The 18114-nt window shown below is 33.3% G+C and overlaps 1 protein-coding gene across 4 annotated transcripts in view; it reads left to right on the forward strand.

Moving 5' to 3' along the window:
- The window catches only part of GSTCD (glutathione S-transferase C-terminal domain containing), a 140221-nt gene that overhangs the window by 15945 nt on the left and 106162 nt on the right, over positions 1-18114 (forward strand). For all 4 annotated transcript variants that reach the window (XM_047718138.1, XM_047718141.1, XM_047718139.1 and 1 more), the window contains exons 4-5: positions 3467-3718; positions 7676-7769. In XM_047718138.1, coding sequence (XP_047574094.1) covers positions 3467-3718; positions 7676-7769 — 346 coding nt within the window. The remainder of the gene's footprint in view (positions 1-3466; positions 3719-7675; positions 7770-18114) is intronic.

Genomic DNA, 18114 nt, shown 5'->3' on the forward strand with positions numbered 1-18114 from the left:
AAACACTAATTGAGATTATTCTTTGAAGACCAATAAATAGTTCCTTGATCGTTTGTTCACTTGACAGAATATTATTTGTAAGGTGGTGTTTTAAGTGCTTGCTTTATGCAAAAACAGTTAGACATAAACCTTGCTCTTACAAGTACTTGTGCTTATTTAAAGGCCAGTTAAAATAGACTAAAATATATGTGCATGTTTATTTTTCATTAATTTTCTGTCTTTTCTGGCTTCTGCTTTGGTACTGATTATTATTAGATATATTTGTCAAGATTTTCTTGATTTGACCTTTTTATTTATCTATTTGTTCATAATCACCAGTCATAATTTGTTGGCGACATTATTACTGTCTCTATGGAAACAACATTCAGTGCCTCAAAAAGAGGCAAGAACATTCTAATTTTTAAAGAAATTTAAGTTTGGTGGTGATGGTAGGGAGAAAGTATCTGGCCAAGAGAAAACAAAAAGATAATTTAAATCAGAAGTAATGGCTTCACATTTTCTAATTTGAATAAAAAGCCTTCCTTTAAGTGCTGTGTTATAAAAAATTCCCTCTAACTGACTCTAGTTATCTTTTCACTTCTAAATACTATACTTGTATCTTTTATCTTTTTACTATTTTACTTCAGTGAAATCTCCTCCTTACTCAAGCCTATTTTAAAAATATGGTTCTGAGAGTGTTTCTTACATTACTTTTAGGTAATACTGATTTGATTCTGTGTTAGATTTCATACATTCAGGGAAGAAGGCTTCACAAAAGGGAAAAAAAAAAAAGAATTTCAGATCACTATTAAAATAAGAGTACAGCCTCTCCATTTCTCTTATTCCCACATTTCCCTAGTGAGTATATAACTTCCACTGAGATTCCTCAAAATATACCAGTGACTGTAGACTCTATATAGATATCAAATTATAATCATTTAAAAATACCACATAACATACTTTGAGGAAATCAACCCTTCAACTAATTTAATTCTTTCCACATTCACCACTTAAACTCATGTTCATAAATAAGTACATATTAAGTATTTGAGGTTTTTGACTAAGCAGTGTCCATTTACTCTCCATTGACCCATTTACTCTCTATATTCAGTGCGTTGAGAACTTTGAAATATAATGAGGGTCAGGGACAGTGGAATGTGTTCTTGCCCATGAGTTTTTTTTTTAAGATTTTATTTATTTATTTGACAGACAGAGATTACAAGTAGGCAGAGAGGCAGGCAGAGAGAGAGGGGGAAGCAGGCTCCCCACCAAGCAGAGAGCCCAATGTGGGGTTCTCACCCAGGACCCTGAGATCATGACCTGAGCTGAAGGCAGAGGCTTAACCCACTGAACCACCCAGGTGCTCTGCCCATGAGTTATTGATGAAGGGGTTTCTAGATTTGAACGAAGTTGACTAAGGAAGAATTTTTAGAGGGGCATAAAAATATACTAACAATGAAAGATGATAGAAACTGGAATGCAAGGTATAAAATTTTCAAAAATGATTTTCAATTATAGGATATATAGTCATGTTATTTCTATTATCTTAGAATAATCTATTCATATTTTTGCCCTTTTTCCTCTAAATATTATTCTTTTCCATTTTAGATATATATGTAAATATATAAATATATATAAAATATATAATAAGATAATAATAAATAATATATAAGTAAAAAATAAAATTATATATAATATAAAATATTTTATATACTTATATATATTGGGGGGCTTGTAGTATAGTCAGTATGTGAGTACATTCTTAGTTTGTGCATATGTAATATTTATTATTCTTCAAATAATTCACAAATACCTTTTGGGCCTTGATTATTGCTAAGACATTAGTCCCTTGTCAGTCTTATTTAAATGGTATATTTTGATTTTAAAAATTTCTTTAAAAGATAGACTTGTTTACAATAATTCTAGATTTATAGTAAAGTTGAACAGAAAGTACAGAGAGTTCCCAGATACCTCCTGTCCCCACCTATACAGTTTCCTCTACCATCAACACCCTGCACCAGACTGGTACATTTATTACAACTCATAAACTTCCATTAACACATTACTATAACCCAAACCATAGTTTATATTAGGGTTGACTCTTTGGGCTATGCGTTTAGTGGGACGAGCAGTGAATGAGAGTTCCCGTTGCTCCACATCCTTGCCAGCTTTTGCTGTTGTCAGGGTTTTGCATTTTCACCCTTCTGTTAGGTGTATAATGGTGTCTCCTTGTTGTAACTTGCAATTCTTTAATGATATAAGGTGACGAACGTTTTCTCATACATTTATTTGCCAACTATGTATCTTTGTTGTCATATATATAACTGCCAACTACATAATTCTGAGGTGTCTTTTCAGATCTTTTGCCCATCTTTTTAATTGGCTGTTTGTTTTCTTGTTGAGTTGCCCAATTTATATATTGTGAAATGAATACTAAAAGTATAGGAAACATTTCACTAAAGAAGATATTTGAATGGCAAATCAGTACATGATGCTAAACATCATTAGTCACAGGGAAATACAAATCAAAATCATAGTGAGATACTACCACACATCCAGTAGAATAGTTCGAATAAAAAAGACTGACAATATCAGTCATTGGCAAGATTTGGAGAAACTGGGACATTTTCTAGTGGGGATATAAAATGGTACAACCATCAGAGAGAGGAGTTAGGCAGTTTCTTTAAAACCGAAACACACCATTTCCATGCAGCCTAGCAACTTGGCTCCTAGTATCTACTCCTAAGAAATGAAAAACATTCACGCACAAACACTGATGCATGAGTTCATACAGCAATATCATTTATAATGATCAAAAACTGAAAACAATGCAAATGTCCATCAACTACTAAATGGATAAGCAAAATATATTATTCCATGCAATAACTACTACTTATAATGAAAAGAAACAAACTACTGGGGCGCCCGGGTGGCTCAGAGCGTTAAGCCTCTGCCTTCGGCTCAGGTCATGATCTCAGGGTCCCAGGATCAAGCCCCACATCCGGCTCTCTGCTCCGCGGGGAGCCTGCTTCCCCCCACTTCTCTCTCTGCCTGCCTCTCTGCCTACTGGTGATTTCTGTCAAATAAATAAAATCTTAAAAAAAAAAAAAGGAAACAAACTACTGATAAATGCAACTACATGATGAACCTCAGAAACTTAATGCTGAGTGAAAAAAGACAAATTTGATGATTCCATTTATATGAAATACTAGAGAAGGCAAATCACATGGAAACCAAATCAGTGGTTGCTTGCAACTAACTGGGGAAGCAGAGATTGACTGCAGCTGGTCACAATGGAAGCTTTTGGTGTGATATAAGTGTTCTAATACTGGATTGTGGTGGTAGTTACATAACCGTATGAATCTGCTAAAACTCACTGTTTGAACCGTACAATAAAAATGTGTGAATTTTATGGTATGTAAAGGTACCTCGATGGCTATTATAAAAGACAGTATGTAATAGTATGTTTTGTTCTTTGCCTGCCTAGGTAATTATCTGCAAGAAAGTTTCTGAAAAACTGATAGAATTTCCACTGTTGGCTGCTTGGTACCAGAGGATTCAGGAAGTGCCAAGAGTAAAAACAGCAGCTTCTCAGTGTGGAATCCAATTTCTCCGTTTACCAGAGTTGCTGACCACCTCAAACGAACAAGATTCAAACTTAAGTGAGGTCGCAGGTGCAGAGGAGCAAAATGATGCTTCATTTATAGGAGGACCAAGGCCCACTATGACCAAGTTAATGGTACTTAAAATGTTTTTCTGAAAATTTTCTTTGAAAAATTTCATGTGATAATGTTGTAGAGCATTCTACTGCAACTTGTAATCATTTATGCACATTATTTTTGTTTTAAATTTTATTTGTAACTCTTTTATATCACTCTTACCTAATTAATATTTCTATGTCTTTTGTATATAAATGAGGTATAGTAAATTGAAGATTTTTATTAGTATATGTCTTTGGAGTCAAAACTTTTTTTTTTCTTAATATTCAAGACATTGGCTAAGGTCATATCACATTTGGTCAAATTGTTCTAACCTGATTTTTTTGTTGCAAGGTTTTGGTCTCAGTTTTTAAGTTTTGAGATGATGATTTGAAGTTAAAGATTATGAAAATGAATATCTCAATTTACTTTCCAAGGTTTTGTCTAAATTTAAGATTTTTAGTTCTTTGAATTTTGTTTTTACTTTCTTATTTTAATGCCTTTTTATGTAACACATAGGATTTTTTTTCTCTCTTTGCAGCAAGATTTGTTTCTGATAATACTAATTATAGAAATTTTCCCAATAGGCTTTATTTTCTCTACGATTCTAAACAATTCACAAAAATGTTTTGCCTTTAACTTCAAATACTTAAAGATTTATTTAAATGGAGGAAAAATCAGGAAGTAATTTGAGCTATTCATCTGAGTCATACTGGAAAAATATTCATTATATTTCCCTACTTGAGTTAGGAAGCATTTGAGTTCTGTGGTTAACAGGAAGTTTGGTGAATTAGAAAAGCACAAGATTTTTGTAGTGATATCATCCCCTTATCTCATCATTTAAGCTTTGTTAGTCTAGTGATGAAACAATGAAATAGGATTTTATAGTTGATTTTAGAAGAAGGTACCAAGGCATGTCCAAATCTTGATCAGATGACTATACTGTGTAGGGATCTCAGTTTCACCTCTTGAATTTTTCTAAATAAATAATAATCAATAGAATAATTTGCTTTGCATTAAAATACTAATTTTCAAAATTTCAACTAAAAATCTGCTTTTAATTCATACTTACACAGTCTTGAAAGAAAATTAGTGATTCAAAATTTTCTACCTATGTTTTTCTAGCAATAAAATGAAATTAGGAAAAACATTTGTATTTTATACATATTAAAAATACTGGGGTGCCTGGGTGGCTCAGTGGGTTAAAGCCTCTGCCTTCGGCTCAGGTCATGATCCCAGGGTCCTGGGATCGAGCCCCATGTCGGACTCTCTGCTCAGCAGGGAGCCTGCTTCCCTTCCTCTCTCTCTCTGCCTGCCTCTGTGCCTACTTATGATCTCTGTCTGTCAAATAAATAAATAAAATATTTAAAAAAATAAATAAAATATTTATATACAATGAGAAATCAATAACATTTGAATTCAGGAAAAGTTAACAATTATAAAAATAACCTGTCTTGTAATAACATAAAAAATAAAATGTCCTGAATTTTTAATTACAGGGGATGTGTTAGTTCAGGTCCCTCAAACAGACCCAAGATGGGGTTGGATATGCAAGAGGTCTACTGAGGGAAATCTGTGAGGTAAAGTCGGGAGGGAGACAGAGGCAGCTGCGAGAGCCTTCAGTCTATGATGCAGGTTTGACCTCTGTGCATGAGACAGGGAAGGAAGGATGATAGGGTTAGAAAAGCTTTAGACATCATTGCAGGTCTAAGAAAGTTTTGGCAAGCCAGTGGGGAATCCTTGAGGCTAAGTCATCTGTCAGAGAGTTCCGTGTTTCTCAGGAATAGGCCTGCCATGGTATCTCAGCCACTCTCGGGCATTTGCTTGGGAGCAGCCCATACGAACACTACTAGGGTCCAGGAGACTTGGATTCTATTCCCAGCTTTGTAGCTAAGCAAACATTGTGACCTTCAGTATGTTGTTTAACCAAAGGGTCTTCATTTCTCAATTTATAAATTAGGAGAGTATAGTAGATATTTTGTACGATCCTTTTCTGATTTCAAATCTCATGATTATATAAAAAATGGGATATTACATTAACAATTTTTTTAAAAGGCTCAAATCTGAAAATAAGTTAAAATTTCTAATTTCATTTAATTCTAACTTGAAAGTACATATTAGATACAATAAATGTTTCTTTTTAGTAGGACATTATTTTTGCTACTTATTAGTGAATTGTTGACATTTGTTTGGAAAATTAGTAAGTATTATATCAAAATAATAAATTATGTGAAGGTAACAGTAACTATTAATTTTTGTGCAGTCACAGTATTTTGTGCCAATTACATAAGGACAAATGAAATTGGTGCCAAGTGGAAGTATCAAATAGTGAAGTATTAGGAGCATTCACATCTCACTTTTTTTCTCCCTTTTGTTTACTTTGGCATACACTTGCCCCTAAAATTTCCCTTATTCTCCAAAGGTTTTAGATTTATTTATTTAGTCCAAAAAATGTATGTTTAGTCATTATTTTGAATGTGGGATATCTGAAGAACAAATTGGACTACCTTCATGGGCCTTATATTCTGGTGGGGGAGGTAAATAAAAAACATGAATGTGTTAACACATTAGGTAATGATAAGTGCAACAAAAAGTAATATGGGGAAAGGGGTGGAGGTTATGTGGGTGGGAGGGAGGCTTATCTGACTAGGTGAAGACATTGAGCAAATGACCTAAATAAACTGAAGATTTGGAGGAAGTGTTCTAGGCAGAGGGTCCAGTGAGTGAATAAAACCTGAGCAAATCTATAGAGACAGAGGGTAGATTAGTAGTTACCTAGGGCAAGGAGCTGAGGGGGGGAAATAGAGAGTATATTTACTAATGGATATGGGACTTCTTTTTGAGATGATGAAAATATTTTCAAATTAGCGTTCATTGTGGCACAGCTGTGAATATAAAAACTTTTGAATTGTATGCTTTAAATGTAATGGTGTGTGAGTGATATATAGTATTTTTGAAAAGACCCTAAGGTATGATTAAATTTGGTGAAATGAGGGAGAGCAAGTTTAGTATGGCTAGGCTAGAATAAGGGGGAATAGAATAGAATAGCAGTAGATGATGTCAGAGAGATGTGTATTTTTCTGGAAGCAAGTAAGTGCTCTAGACCTCTAGACATAAAGATATCTCTACCTCAACAAAAAACTTTATACTACTTCCTTTTCATAATTTTTAAAGTAATCTCATGAACTTATTGATTCAAATTAGTGATTGATTCTTAGAGATTTTTCTTTCAGATAGGATATTTCTAAAGATAAAAAACCTGAACTATGGATACCTATCTGTGGGCTATGTACCCAGAATGTGATTACAAGGGGTCTGGGAATCTGTATGTATGCCACACACTGTCTACAGTTACATAAATGCAGTATGTCTGCAGTTAAATAAATATACAACTTTTGACATAGGGAAGGAGCTTGAGATTTTTTTTATATATTGAAAAGTGGTCCTCATTTCTTAAAATGTTGGGAACCATTTGGTTAGAACAGAGGAATCCATTTTTAGAGGCATTACAAGCCTCTCTAGTATGAATGATGTTTTGGGGTGTTATGTTGAAATGGGGCTTTTCATCCTATAAATGTAACTCCTAGACTGTAAGTATTTCATATATGTAAAGACAGATCTTGATGGATATATGGAATCAGTTTCTTATTATCCCTGTGTGGAATTTTTTGATAAAATTTTTATCTTCAGGTTGACTTTTCTTTTTGACACCCAATTTATTTTGAAGAGTAGGTATATTTATTTACATGTAGTTTTAGGCAATAATTTAAAAATAGCATTTTTTGTTACCTTGGTATAAAAAAAACAGGAAAGTAATTGTTCTATCTAAAAACACATTGTATTTCTTATGTAACTTAATATTTTGAGGAACATCTAATGATTGTTAATATTTATTTCCTTCTTGCCACTATATAAAAGAGAAATTTGGCCTTAAAACATAATAGGATTTTACTAATTCATTAATTTTAAAGAGTCTATTTCCTATTTCCTATTTCTAGGAAAAAGGCATTGAAGTGATGTTTTCCCCCCACCCTTGCCCTACTTGGACCCTTGATTGGAATAGTCTTCCTGCAGCAGTGAGCCCTAAGGAAGGTGAGTTTTTTGTTGTTGTGTGGTTTTTTGTTTTTGTTTTTCCTTCCTTCAAGTTTTAATCTTAGTCCCAATACCCTCTTCAGATCCATCTTCCAATTCTGTAATTCTCTCTTTGGCTTTATCTAATATTCTGATTGTACTATCCACTGAGTTTTCTTTCCCCCCCTAATTATTTCTCTCTCTCTTTTTTTAAGTTTTTGTTTTAATTCCAGCTGGTTAACATATAGTACTATGTTAGTTTCAGGTGTACATTTTAGTGATTCAACAATTCCATACATCACCCTGTGCTCATCACTACAAGTGTACTCCTTAATCCCCATCACCTATTTAACCCATCCCCCAACTCTCCTTCCCTCTGGTAACCATCAGTTCTCTATACTTAAGAATGTTTTTCTTGATTTGTCTCTCTCTCTTTCTCTTATTTTTCCCTTTTGCATGTTTGTTTCTTTAATTTCCTGTGAAGTTTTCCTTACATTTTTATTATAAAAAGTTCACATATACACATTGCTCAGATTCAACATTTCTCACATTTTCCTATAATTGTGTAATCTATTCCTTTTTATTTCTTTCAAAGTATTTTGAAGGAAATTCCAGACAACATGCCATACTCTAGTACGTACATCTAAGAAATACGGCCATTCTAAATAATTGCCATGTCATTATCACACCTAATAAAAATTAACAAAAATTCCTTGATCCTTTAATAAGCAGTACATAATCGTTTTCCCCTGTTTAAAGTATTGATTGAAAAAGGTATTTTTATAATTAGGTTTTTAGTTAAATAATTATGTTTTTTATTGCTAGAAATTTTATTTGGGTTGTTTGTTTTAATAATGACTTTTTCCTTGCTCATGTTATAATTTCCTCTTTTCGTAATTTTTTAAGCATAGTTTTTTTATATTCTGTATCTGTTATATAATAGCTGATGTCCACAGAGATATAATTTTGCTCTTTGTTTTTTCTGTTGACTTCATTCTTGGTGTCTTATTTAGTAATTATATATTTTGAATTCATTTAAGGGCTAATTAAATCTGTGGGAATCTTGTGGGACATGAGTTAGGAATAAATTTCTTTAGTAAGGATTTATATTTGCTTATGCTAGGCATCTCAAGGTACTAGAATTTAAGACCTGTTAGCATTATATTTTCAACTTGAGATTCCTTTAACCTTTTCATCTGGAGCTGAGGTTTAAACAGAAAAGTTATATCATCTCCCTTTGCTATTGAGTATGACTTTTTTTTTTTTAATGCATCTTTTCATGGGGAATATAGCTTTTCAAGGTTTCTACTTTCATGTAGTGATAATAGTTCCAGCACTCCACAATGATAGGGATCCAGGACTAGCCTCTCTTCTTTGTCTTGCCATTAAAGCTCAGATCCCTATTAGCAAAATACCCTCCTGGCAGCTGGTGTCAGTTCAAGATTATTACACGACTTTTTAGTTCTTTTCCCCCTTATTAAGGCCATATGGATTTTCCTTACTCTTGGAAATCCATTTAGGTAGGCAAAAGATGACTGTTGAGTTTTATATAGCATTTTAAGTGTTTTTAGGTGGAGAGCATTTTTATTACTCAATGTTCCACTTCTTTAATTGTTTGCTTATTCTTTGGTTTTATACCATGCCAAATTAAACTTTTGATTTCCAAATGCTCTTTGAAATTGTTTGCCTGCCTTTTTGGTGTTCTTCTCCTCTGTGATGCTTCCTAAGTATTATCTCTGTCTCACTCATCAATTAAGTCTGTCAATCAAGCAAATAATTTAGGATTTTTCCAGAATGGAGTAAGATTTTTATCAGACAATTAAGAACTCTGCCTCAAAGATGTTTTATAACAATTAAATTCATTTTTTGGTCTTTGTTAAATATATGAAACATAGTCACTAATGAATTTGTTAATGTTTTAATTTTAAATATTTTCTGACATTTTGAAAATTTTAAATGTTTGTTTTTATTGTCCTTGCAAGACTCTGGTTATGGTAGATTTTAGACAGGTTAAAACTATAGTAAATGAAAATCAGATTTTCATTAATATTTATATTTACTAGAAATGAATACAGAGATTTGTAAGAGCCACATGTTTTGCTTTACTCATTATTAATTTACTATGAAGCCAAAATAATATTTTCAGTTATTAATTGAGTAATCAATTACATCTGCTACCAACTCAGAGATCTAACATTAAGCATTCATGACTGGTCGTTTTACTGGTTAGAACTGCATATCTAACAGAGTTCATGGAATATATTATTCATTATATCCCTTTAATTGGATCACCTAGTTTTCATAAATATTATGACAAACAAGGAGCTATAACAGCAGAGCTACATGATTTATTTACGTTTCATTCTCTGTTCTTAAAAAAAGGTTTATATATAGTCTGTGTTAAACTAAGGCAGAATTTTTGCTTGTAGATGTTGTTTTCAGTTCTGGCAATTTCAATATTGCACGGTAAAAGGATAGCTATGAAATGCAATTATTATACATACAGGTGTGGAGGTCACTGTGAAAGTGTTTTCATGATTTGTGTTCTGGTAATTTTAGAAGAGAGAGGATTGTAATACGATTTTATTAGTACTAGGTTCATTTGGATGTCACAAAGGCTGACTCCTTATGTGGAATCCATTGAGTTACATCAAGATTATGGTACATATAATACAAATCATTCTCTTTACTAACAAAGGCTATATTGATCCTCATGATGGACGCTTATTTCTTAAGCTTGTCTAATCTCCCAACCTCTGTTATTACCCATTTCTCTCCCCACATCCTACATACTATTCCCTGAACTTTTCAGGTTCCTTCATGTGACCTATATCTATTATTTCTATTCCTCACTTTTATTTTCCTCCAGCCTTAAATGTTATTCGTTCTACTTCCCATCCTGTTGAATTTATACTCATCTTCTAAGGATCAGCTCAATTTGAATTGAATTTGAATTGAGGGGCAACTGCCTTTGGCTCAGGTCATGATCCTAGAGTCCCAGGATCGAGTCCTGCATTGGACTCCCTGCTCAGCAGGGAGTCTGGTTCTCCCTCTGCCCCTCTTCCCTCTCATGCTCTCTCTTTTTTTTCTCTCATTCTCTCTCTCTCAAATAAATAAATAAAACCTTTAAAAAGAATTCATTCAAAATGAGACTATAGATCCTTTTAGTTAACTTCTCAAATTTCTAGTTAAACCAGGCACCTTTGAATTCTTTTGTCTCATATAGATTTAACTAACATAATCATTATTACTATTGTCATTACTACTACTACTACTACTACTGTTATTCTAGTTTATGGACTGTTTGGGAATAAGTTGCAAACATTATGCCTCTTTACGCTACTTTACCTCCAAGAACTAAACTGTCTGCTTTATGGACAAAGACATTTCCTTAGTCCTTTTCTCACAGCCATAGTACAATTATCAAAACAGGCTATGTAATTCAGTATGTACTATTATCTAATCCACAGTCCAGTTGATTGTAGTTCATTTAATTGTCATGTCACTTTAGTCTCCTTTCATGTGAATTGATTTCTTAGCCTTTGTCTTTCAAGATGGACTGTTTGGAAGATTTCAGGCCAGATTTTTGTAGAACTGTTAGGGTCTGTGATCAAAGGAGCAAGACTGATACAAAGCGAAGGTCAAGCAAAACTTTATTTCGCCCCAAGCCTCAAGGATCAAGCTGACTGGTCGGGGCTGCCTCTTACAGAGAGAGTGACCCCTCCCAGCCTCACAGACTAACTTTTATAGAGCAAAGGCCATGTGGTTGAGCCTGGCCACACACAGGTGGCCAATGAGATTGTAACACACAGAGAAAGTTGCATAGTCATGCTAGGTCACACACAGGTGGCCAATCGAATTATAATTCACCCTATAGTAGCTATTTGAACTAGCCTATCACCTTGGTCAGAATTGGCGCCCAAAAGGCGGGGCCCACATTCTTTAGGGAGATAGGGAGATTGAAATTGGATGTCTTCACCTGGCCTGACTCATCCTTGCATTTGGGCTCTGTTATCTCCCCCTGACCTGACCCGTCCTTGTATTTGGGCTCTGTTATCAGGGACTGGCCGACCATATTTTACTGGTTTCCCAGACTTGCTTCTAAGTAAGTTCCTCTGGGGGTGGAGGGGCAGGGTCAGTTTAAGTTTTACTGCATAAACAACAAAATCACTGTTTAATCGAGATGGAATCGCTCTGGCTAAATAGGCCCTGACAAGAACATTTCTCAGTTTCTATTTGTCTAGTTTCCTCATGCTTAGATTCAAGTTATGCATTTTGGCAGAAACACCACCGAGATGAAGTTGTTGCCTTCTCAGTGAGTCATAAGAGATGGCACCTTCCACCAGTTTGGGCCCAGTGATGTTAACTTTAATCATTTGGTTAAGGTGGTATCTGCCAAGTGTTTCTACTGTAATGTTAGTGTTTTGCTCTACTGAATTAATAAGTATTTTGTGGGGAGATATTTGAGACTACATAATGTCTTGTTTTTAAAATGTCACTAACTAGTTTACATTCATTTGATACTTCTTGCCTGTGTTAGTTATAGAATGGGGATTTTTCAGCTCTATCATTCTTCTATATGTATTAGTTGCCACGCTACTGTAGGAACGTTTTTCCCATCTATCATCTATGTATCAGTATTGATTCAGGAATTATTTTATTAAGTAAGTTATAATCCATCACTGTTGTTATTTATTTCAGTACTCAGGTTGTCCCAGGTTGTGAGTCTCTTCAAGCTGGCTCCTGATCCTTTGGAACTAGCCTTATCTTTCTATGACCATTTCCTTAAATTTTAGAGAAACAAAATATCACAGGTTAATTTTGTCATTTCCCTGCCTCAGTCCTAGAGTCAGCTGTGTCTCCAAGGAGTTCTGGTTCCCTTTAGTAGAGAACAGCATTTAGAAACTAAAATTTGGGCATGAGGTTTGCTAATTGCTAATGGAGTGTTATTGCTTCTAGGTCCTCTCAGCAGTAAGATGCACGTATATATAGATCTATGAGGAAATAGATGTGCATACACACACACACCGCTGCCTACTGTTCTGTTTGTATATCTGTGTTATCTATCTGTATTAAAAAATGGTGAGATGTGTGCCTGGGTGTTCAGTCAGATAAGCATTTCTCTTCATCTCAGATCATGATCCCAGGGCCCTGGGATCAAGCCCTGCAGTGGACTGTCTGCTCAGGAGGGTCTGCTTCTCCCTCCCCCTCTATGCTCTCTCTCTCAAATAAATAAATACAATCTTTAAAAAATAAATAAATACAAACCAATGTTCTTTAAAAAAATTATTGAGATTATACTGATATCTCTAATTCCAATCCAAATCTGTAAAATTCTTCTTAGTTTTTCCAAATTCAATGTCTATATCAACCTTTCTCAACAGTAAAAATGATAGCTCCCAATATCTATTTATTTGCTAATTTGGTCTGTCCAACCATAACTAAACAGTTATTGGAGAATTGTTATATCCATATCTCTGTGAAGAATATACTTACTAAGTTGAATTCCAGATTGTTTATTTTCATTTTTGAATGTATATAGTCAAAGTTCTTATACAGATAGTTGTGATTAAATGGTTCTGTAGAAGATGAATTATACAAAAGTAAAGAATGAAAGGTTTAAGTTAGTATTAATCATATGCCCTGATAGAAAATCTTCAACCAACAGTCTAGTCTCCTACCACATTATATATATTATATAATATACATGATACACACATAGACACACACACACATATTAACAAAAGAAAGGAAAGAAAGGTTTAGGTTAGTATTAATCATGTCCCCTGATAGAAATCTTCAAACAACAGTCTCCTACTGTATTATATATATATAAAATATACTATTTTATATATTATATTTATATATATTATACTATTAATTATTACTTTTGACCTCAAATAACTGTGTGATTTTCTACTTTAATGAACTAGGATAGATACTTGTGAGTCTGACGAGTCCTTTTGTTAAGTCCAGGGACACTTCTGTTCTTGCCTTCTGACTTTTTGCCCTCTGAGCATGAAAGAGAGAATGATACAAGATTTAGAATAGGGCTGCCGTAAGTCACTCCATGTAATATTTCCCTGTAGCCATCTTTATTCTCTGGTAGTTTTTAGGTGAGGTTCCTATATTAGGAATTGCTTGTAGCCTAGAGTAACCATATCAATCATAAGAGGGGAGGAGCCTCAGAAGTATGACCTTATAAAGATAAGGCAACAAGAAGATAGTTGTTTCTGTTATAGTCTGTTTCATTCTTATATTCAAAATTACACTGTCTTAGAAATATGGACCAATTAGATATACCCAAGACCTTGGTTTTGCTGTTGAGCTGCATGAGAGCATCATCCCCAAGGGAGACTAATGTGGAGGTAGTGCATAAAAACCCTCAACATTACCACTCATTCACCTTCCTATCCCCCACCACTCAGTTTAGATTATATACTTAGTTTGAGATAAAAGAAAAAAACTAATGGCAAAGTGTTACTAGAAGGATATCGTAAGATCTCATCTTTCTAGAGGGCTTTAAACCCTGTAGATTTTATTTGCTTGGGATAGACATTTATGAATTATAAACTGGTATATTCCAGCTCCTTTTATATAAATCATTGATTAATTTATGGTTCTAAGAGAATATATAATTTTTCAATCCTAGTGGATCTGTCTTATTACCAAGATAGTTCTATTAACATTCATATATATAATATATATTATGAGTATATTTAAATATTTTATATATTTATATATTTTATATTATATACATATTTATTATGTAATTATATTTATATATAGCATATAGACATAGTATATATAGCATACATGTATTATATTATATAGCATATATAGTGCATAGTATATATAGTATTATATGGTAATATATTTATATGTTTAATATATATTTATATACTTATATATGTAATATATGCATAATAATACACAACATAATTTAATAATATATAATAAACCCGATGATAATATTTTATAATTATATAATGTAAATATAAGTGTATATATATATAAATATAGAGGACTATGATTTTAAATTTTATGATGCTATCCAATTTTATATAAATATCCAGTTTTCCCCCCACTTAATTTTTGTAAAATATTTGGGGTTGAAAATGAATGAATTGATCCTTGACATTAAGAAAAAAATATAAAATGAGATAGTGATATGTGATATAACTAGTAAAAATTGGCCTCAATGCAGTCTGTGCTATCATCACCTGCCTTTTGTTGTATGCTTCTATAGGCCAACAGGATCACCTTTCCTTTATTCTTCCAGTGGAAGTGATTTGGGTAAGCTAGGAAAGTCAGGGTCTTTGGAGAGGGTTGGAGCCAAGGTAGAGAAAGGAAGGACTAAACAACCTTTGCCCCATCAATGATTCTTAACTACATTCTTAAGAACCCCAGGGGACATGGTAAATAGCATTATTTATTGCTGTTTTTGCCAGATGGCCAGGGAAGCACAAAGTTTATCATAACGAAGCATTGTCTCACACACGGCATAAGTAATGCCCTCCTTCGGGGAATTTAAACGTAAAAGCTTGTTTTGGGGCCTCTGGGCAAGGTATATAAAGAAACTTCATTGTCCTTAAGCCATTGCTTTTCAAACTAGGACATCCATCAACATCATTTGGAAAGCTTATTAAAACAGGTTCCTGGGCCCTAACCCACAGTTTCTCATTCAGATCTCAGATGGGGCTTTAGAATTTGCCTTTCTAAGACGCATCCTACTATTGCTGCTTCTGTTGCCTTGGGGCTCACTCTGTGAAGTAATTACCATAGGGAACTGATTCAGTACATGCATTGGCTGCTTTGATTTCAGTGTTTGCCACCAAAATAAGATGAATGACAAGGTTAAGCTTTCTAAAATTTTTCTTCACAAATTAAAAAATTATGATACTGCTTTTTGCATGTATTATGTTCAAATACAAGAGCTTGTCAGACCTCTGAACAATTTGGTAACTATGGAACCTTCTACTTTAAGTCAAGTGTACTAAATCATAGTAGCAAATCTAAGTGAAAGTAGAAGTATCTTAAAAGGTACACAGAAATAACTGTCTTAAGAAATTTTTTTCTGAAATATTAATCTTAGATTTTCCTGTTTTCCACTTCACCATACTAGATAAGACATAATTGGAATATTTTTTTCTGACAAAAAAAAAAATTACTCTCCAGGAAGACAATATAAGAATATATTTCTCTGAACATTTTTTGTTTATATTGAACAGTTTTAGATTATAAGTCTATCACATTTTGAACTTTTTGGCATTTAAAATACTAAAAGCGCACCAAGAGAATGAGATCAAAGGTTTGAGTTTTTTTCTTCTTCTGGGAAAAAAAGTTTCCCAACATAAATGTTTTTCATTTTCCTAAGTTATATTTAGCTGTGAAATCCAAAACCTGACCATATTTGATTCAGAACCATACAAATTTATAACTATTTTCTCTTCTTTCAAGGGTAAGGTTCTCAAAACGCATTTTGGTACTTTACCAAAAGTAATAATGGCTTTTATTTAAACTGCAATTTAATCTGAAACTAAAAACCTCTAAAAGATAGTATATATAAATATAAACAGAATTTATATTAAGTAGTTCAAAATATAACAAGATTGCAAAGAACAAGTTTGTAATTTGCTTAGTAGAACTTTTTTGAATGAGTACCAAACACTAATATACTGGTGTAGAGATTGAGATAGAGATATAAATCACATATGTATTATAAGTTACATTGTATGAATATGAATGGTATAGAGCAAACCATGTGTTGAATTCATCTCCTTTTCTTTTTTTTTTTTTTATATTTATTTATTATGGGGGGGGAGAGGCAGAGGGAGAGACTGAGCCAGACTCCTCACTGAGAATAGAGCTCCATGCAGTGCTTGATCTCACAACCCTGAGATCATGACCTCAGCGGAAACCAAGTTTGATGCTTAACCAACTGAGCCATACAGTTGCCCCCATTATAGAAGTTAGCTAGAGTAGGAGCAGAAGTAATTAGAGTGGGAGAGGTGGATAAGATAGGAGGCAAATTCTTCAAATTATTAATAGCATTAAACATTTCTTATATAAAAATGTTAATCTCTTATGGAATAGTAAATATACTTGGTAATCATGAGAGGTAGTACTGATGGTAGAAATATTTTTGTATAGGTCTTAATGAGTAAACATGAATTTTTTAAATGAAAAAAAGGAACTGTACTATGTCATTATGGAGAGGAAGACAACATGAAATAGAGAACTAGGGGCACCTGAGTGGCTCAGTTGGTTAAGCATCCAACTCTTGATCTCAGTTCAGGTCTTGATCTCAGGGTCATGATTCAAGCTCCACAGTGGGCTCCATGCTGGCCATGGAGCCTACTTTAAAAAAAAAAAAGCAATAGAAAATTAGTAGAAAGTTATCTTTATTTTTCAATGTTACTTTCTTCATGTGAGATTTAAAATGGCTTAAAGTTTCTTCATGGAAATGTTAAAAGTTAAAAAACCACATATAATACACAATTTTATTTTAATTATATAGTAATAATACATTGAGTTTTATTTATTTAAGCCTTTTTTATTCAAACCTTTAAAAAATTAAACCTTTTAAAATTTCACATGAAGTAGCACTTAAAATAACTTAATCAAATTCTCCTCAAATTTATCTACAGATTTAACATAATTTTTATTGAAATCCCAACAAGATTCCTTTGTAGATGTAGACAAACTTATTCTAAATTTTATATGGAAAAGAGAATTTGAAAAATAGTAGAGAATACCACTCTACTTGATGTTAAGACTTTCTGTATGGCTATAGTAATTAGAGATATATGCATGTAGATTAATAGAAAAAAAATGGAGAACTTACAAAAAGACATAAAAGCAACTCAATGGAGGGAGGATAGTTTTCAATAAATGTTGCTAGATCAGTTGGACATCCATAGGCAAAGAAAAAGAATATCTAAATTGCACAACTGGTACAAAGTCAACTCAAAATGGATCATGGATTCAAATTTAAAATTTTAAACTATAAAACTTTCAAGGAAAATGTTAGAGACTTTTTTTTAGAGCTTTGGGACTGGGGATAGAAAAAGAGCTCTTACACATGACACCAACAGCATGATCCATTAAAAAATTTTCTGATAAATCGGACTTCATTAAAATTAAAAATATTTGCTCTGCCAGACTGTTAAAAGCATAATAAAACAAGCCAAAGACTAGAAGAAAATATTTTCAAATTACAAATATAAACAAATATGAGTGGCGCCTGGGTGGCTCAGTTGGTTCTGTGTCTACCTTCAGCTTGGGTCATGATCCCAGGGTCCTGGGATCGGGCCCTGCATTGGGCTCTCCGCTCTGTGGGAGCCTGCTTCTCCCTCTCCCCGCT

This window comes from Lutra lutra, chromosome 2 (assembly GCF_902655055.1).
Source record: "Lutra lutra chromosome 2, mLutLut1.2, whole genome shotgun sequence".
NCBI classification, from domain to species: Eukaryota; Metazoa; Chordata; class Mammalia; order Carnivora; family Mustelidae; genus Lutra; species Lutra lutra.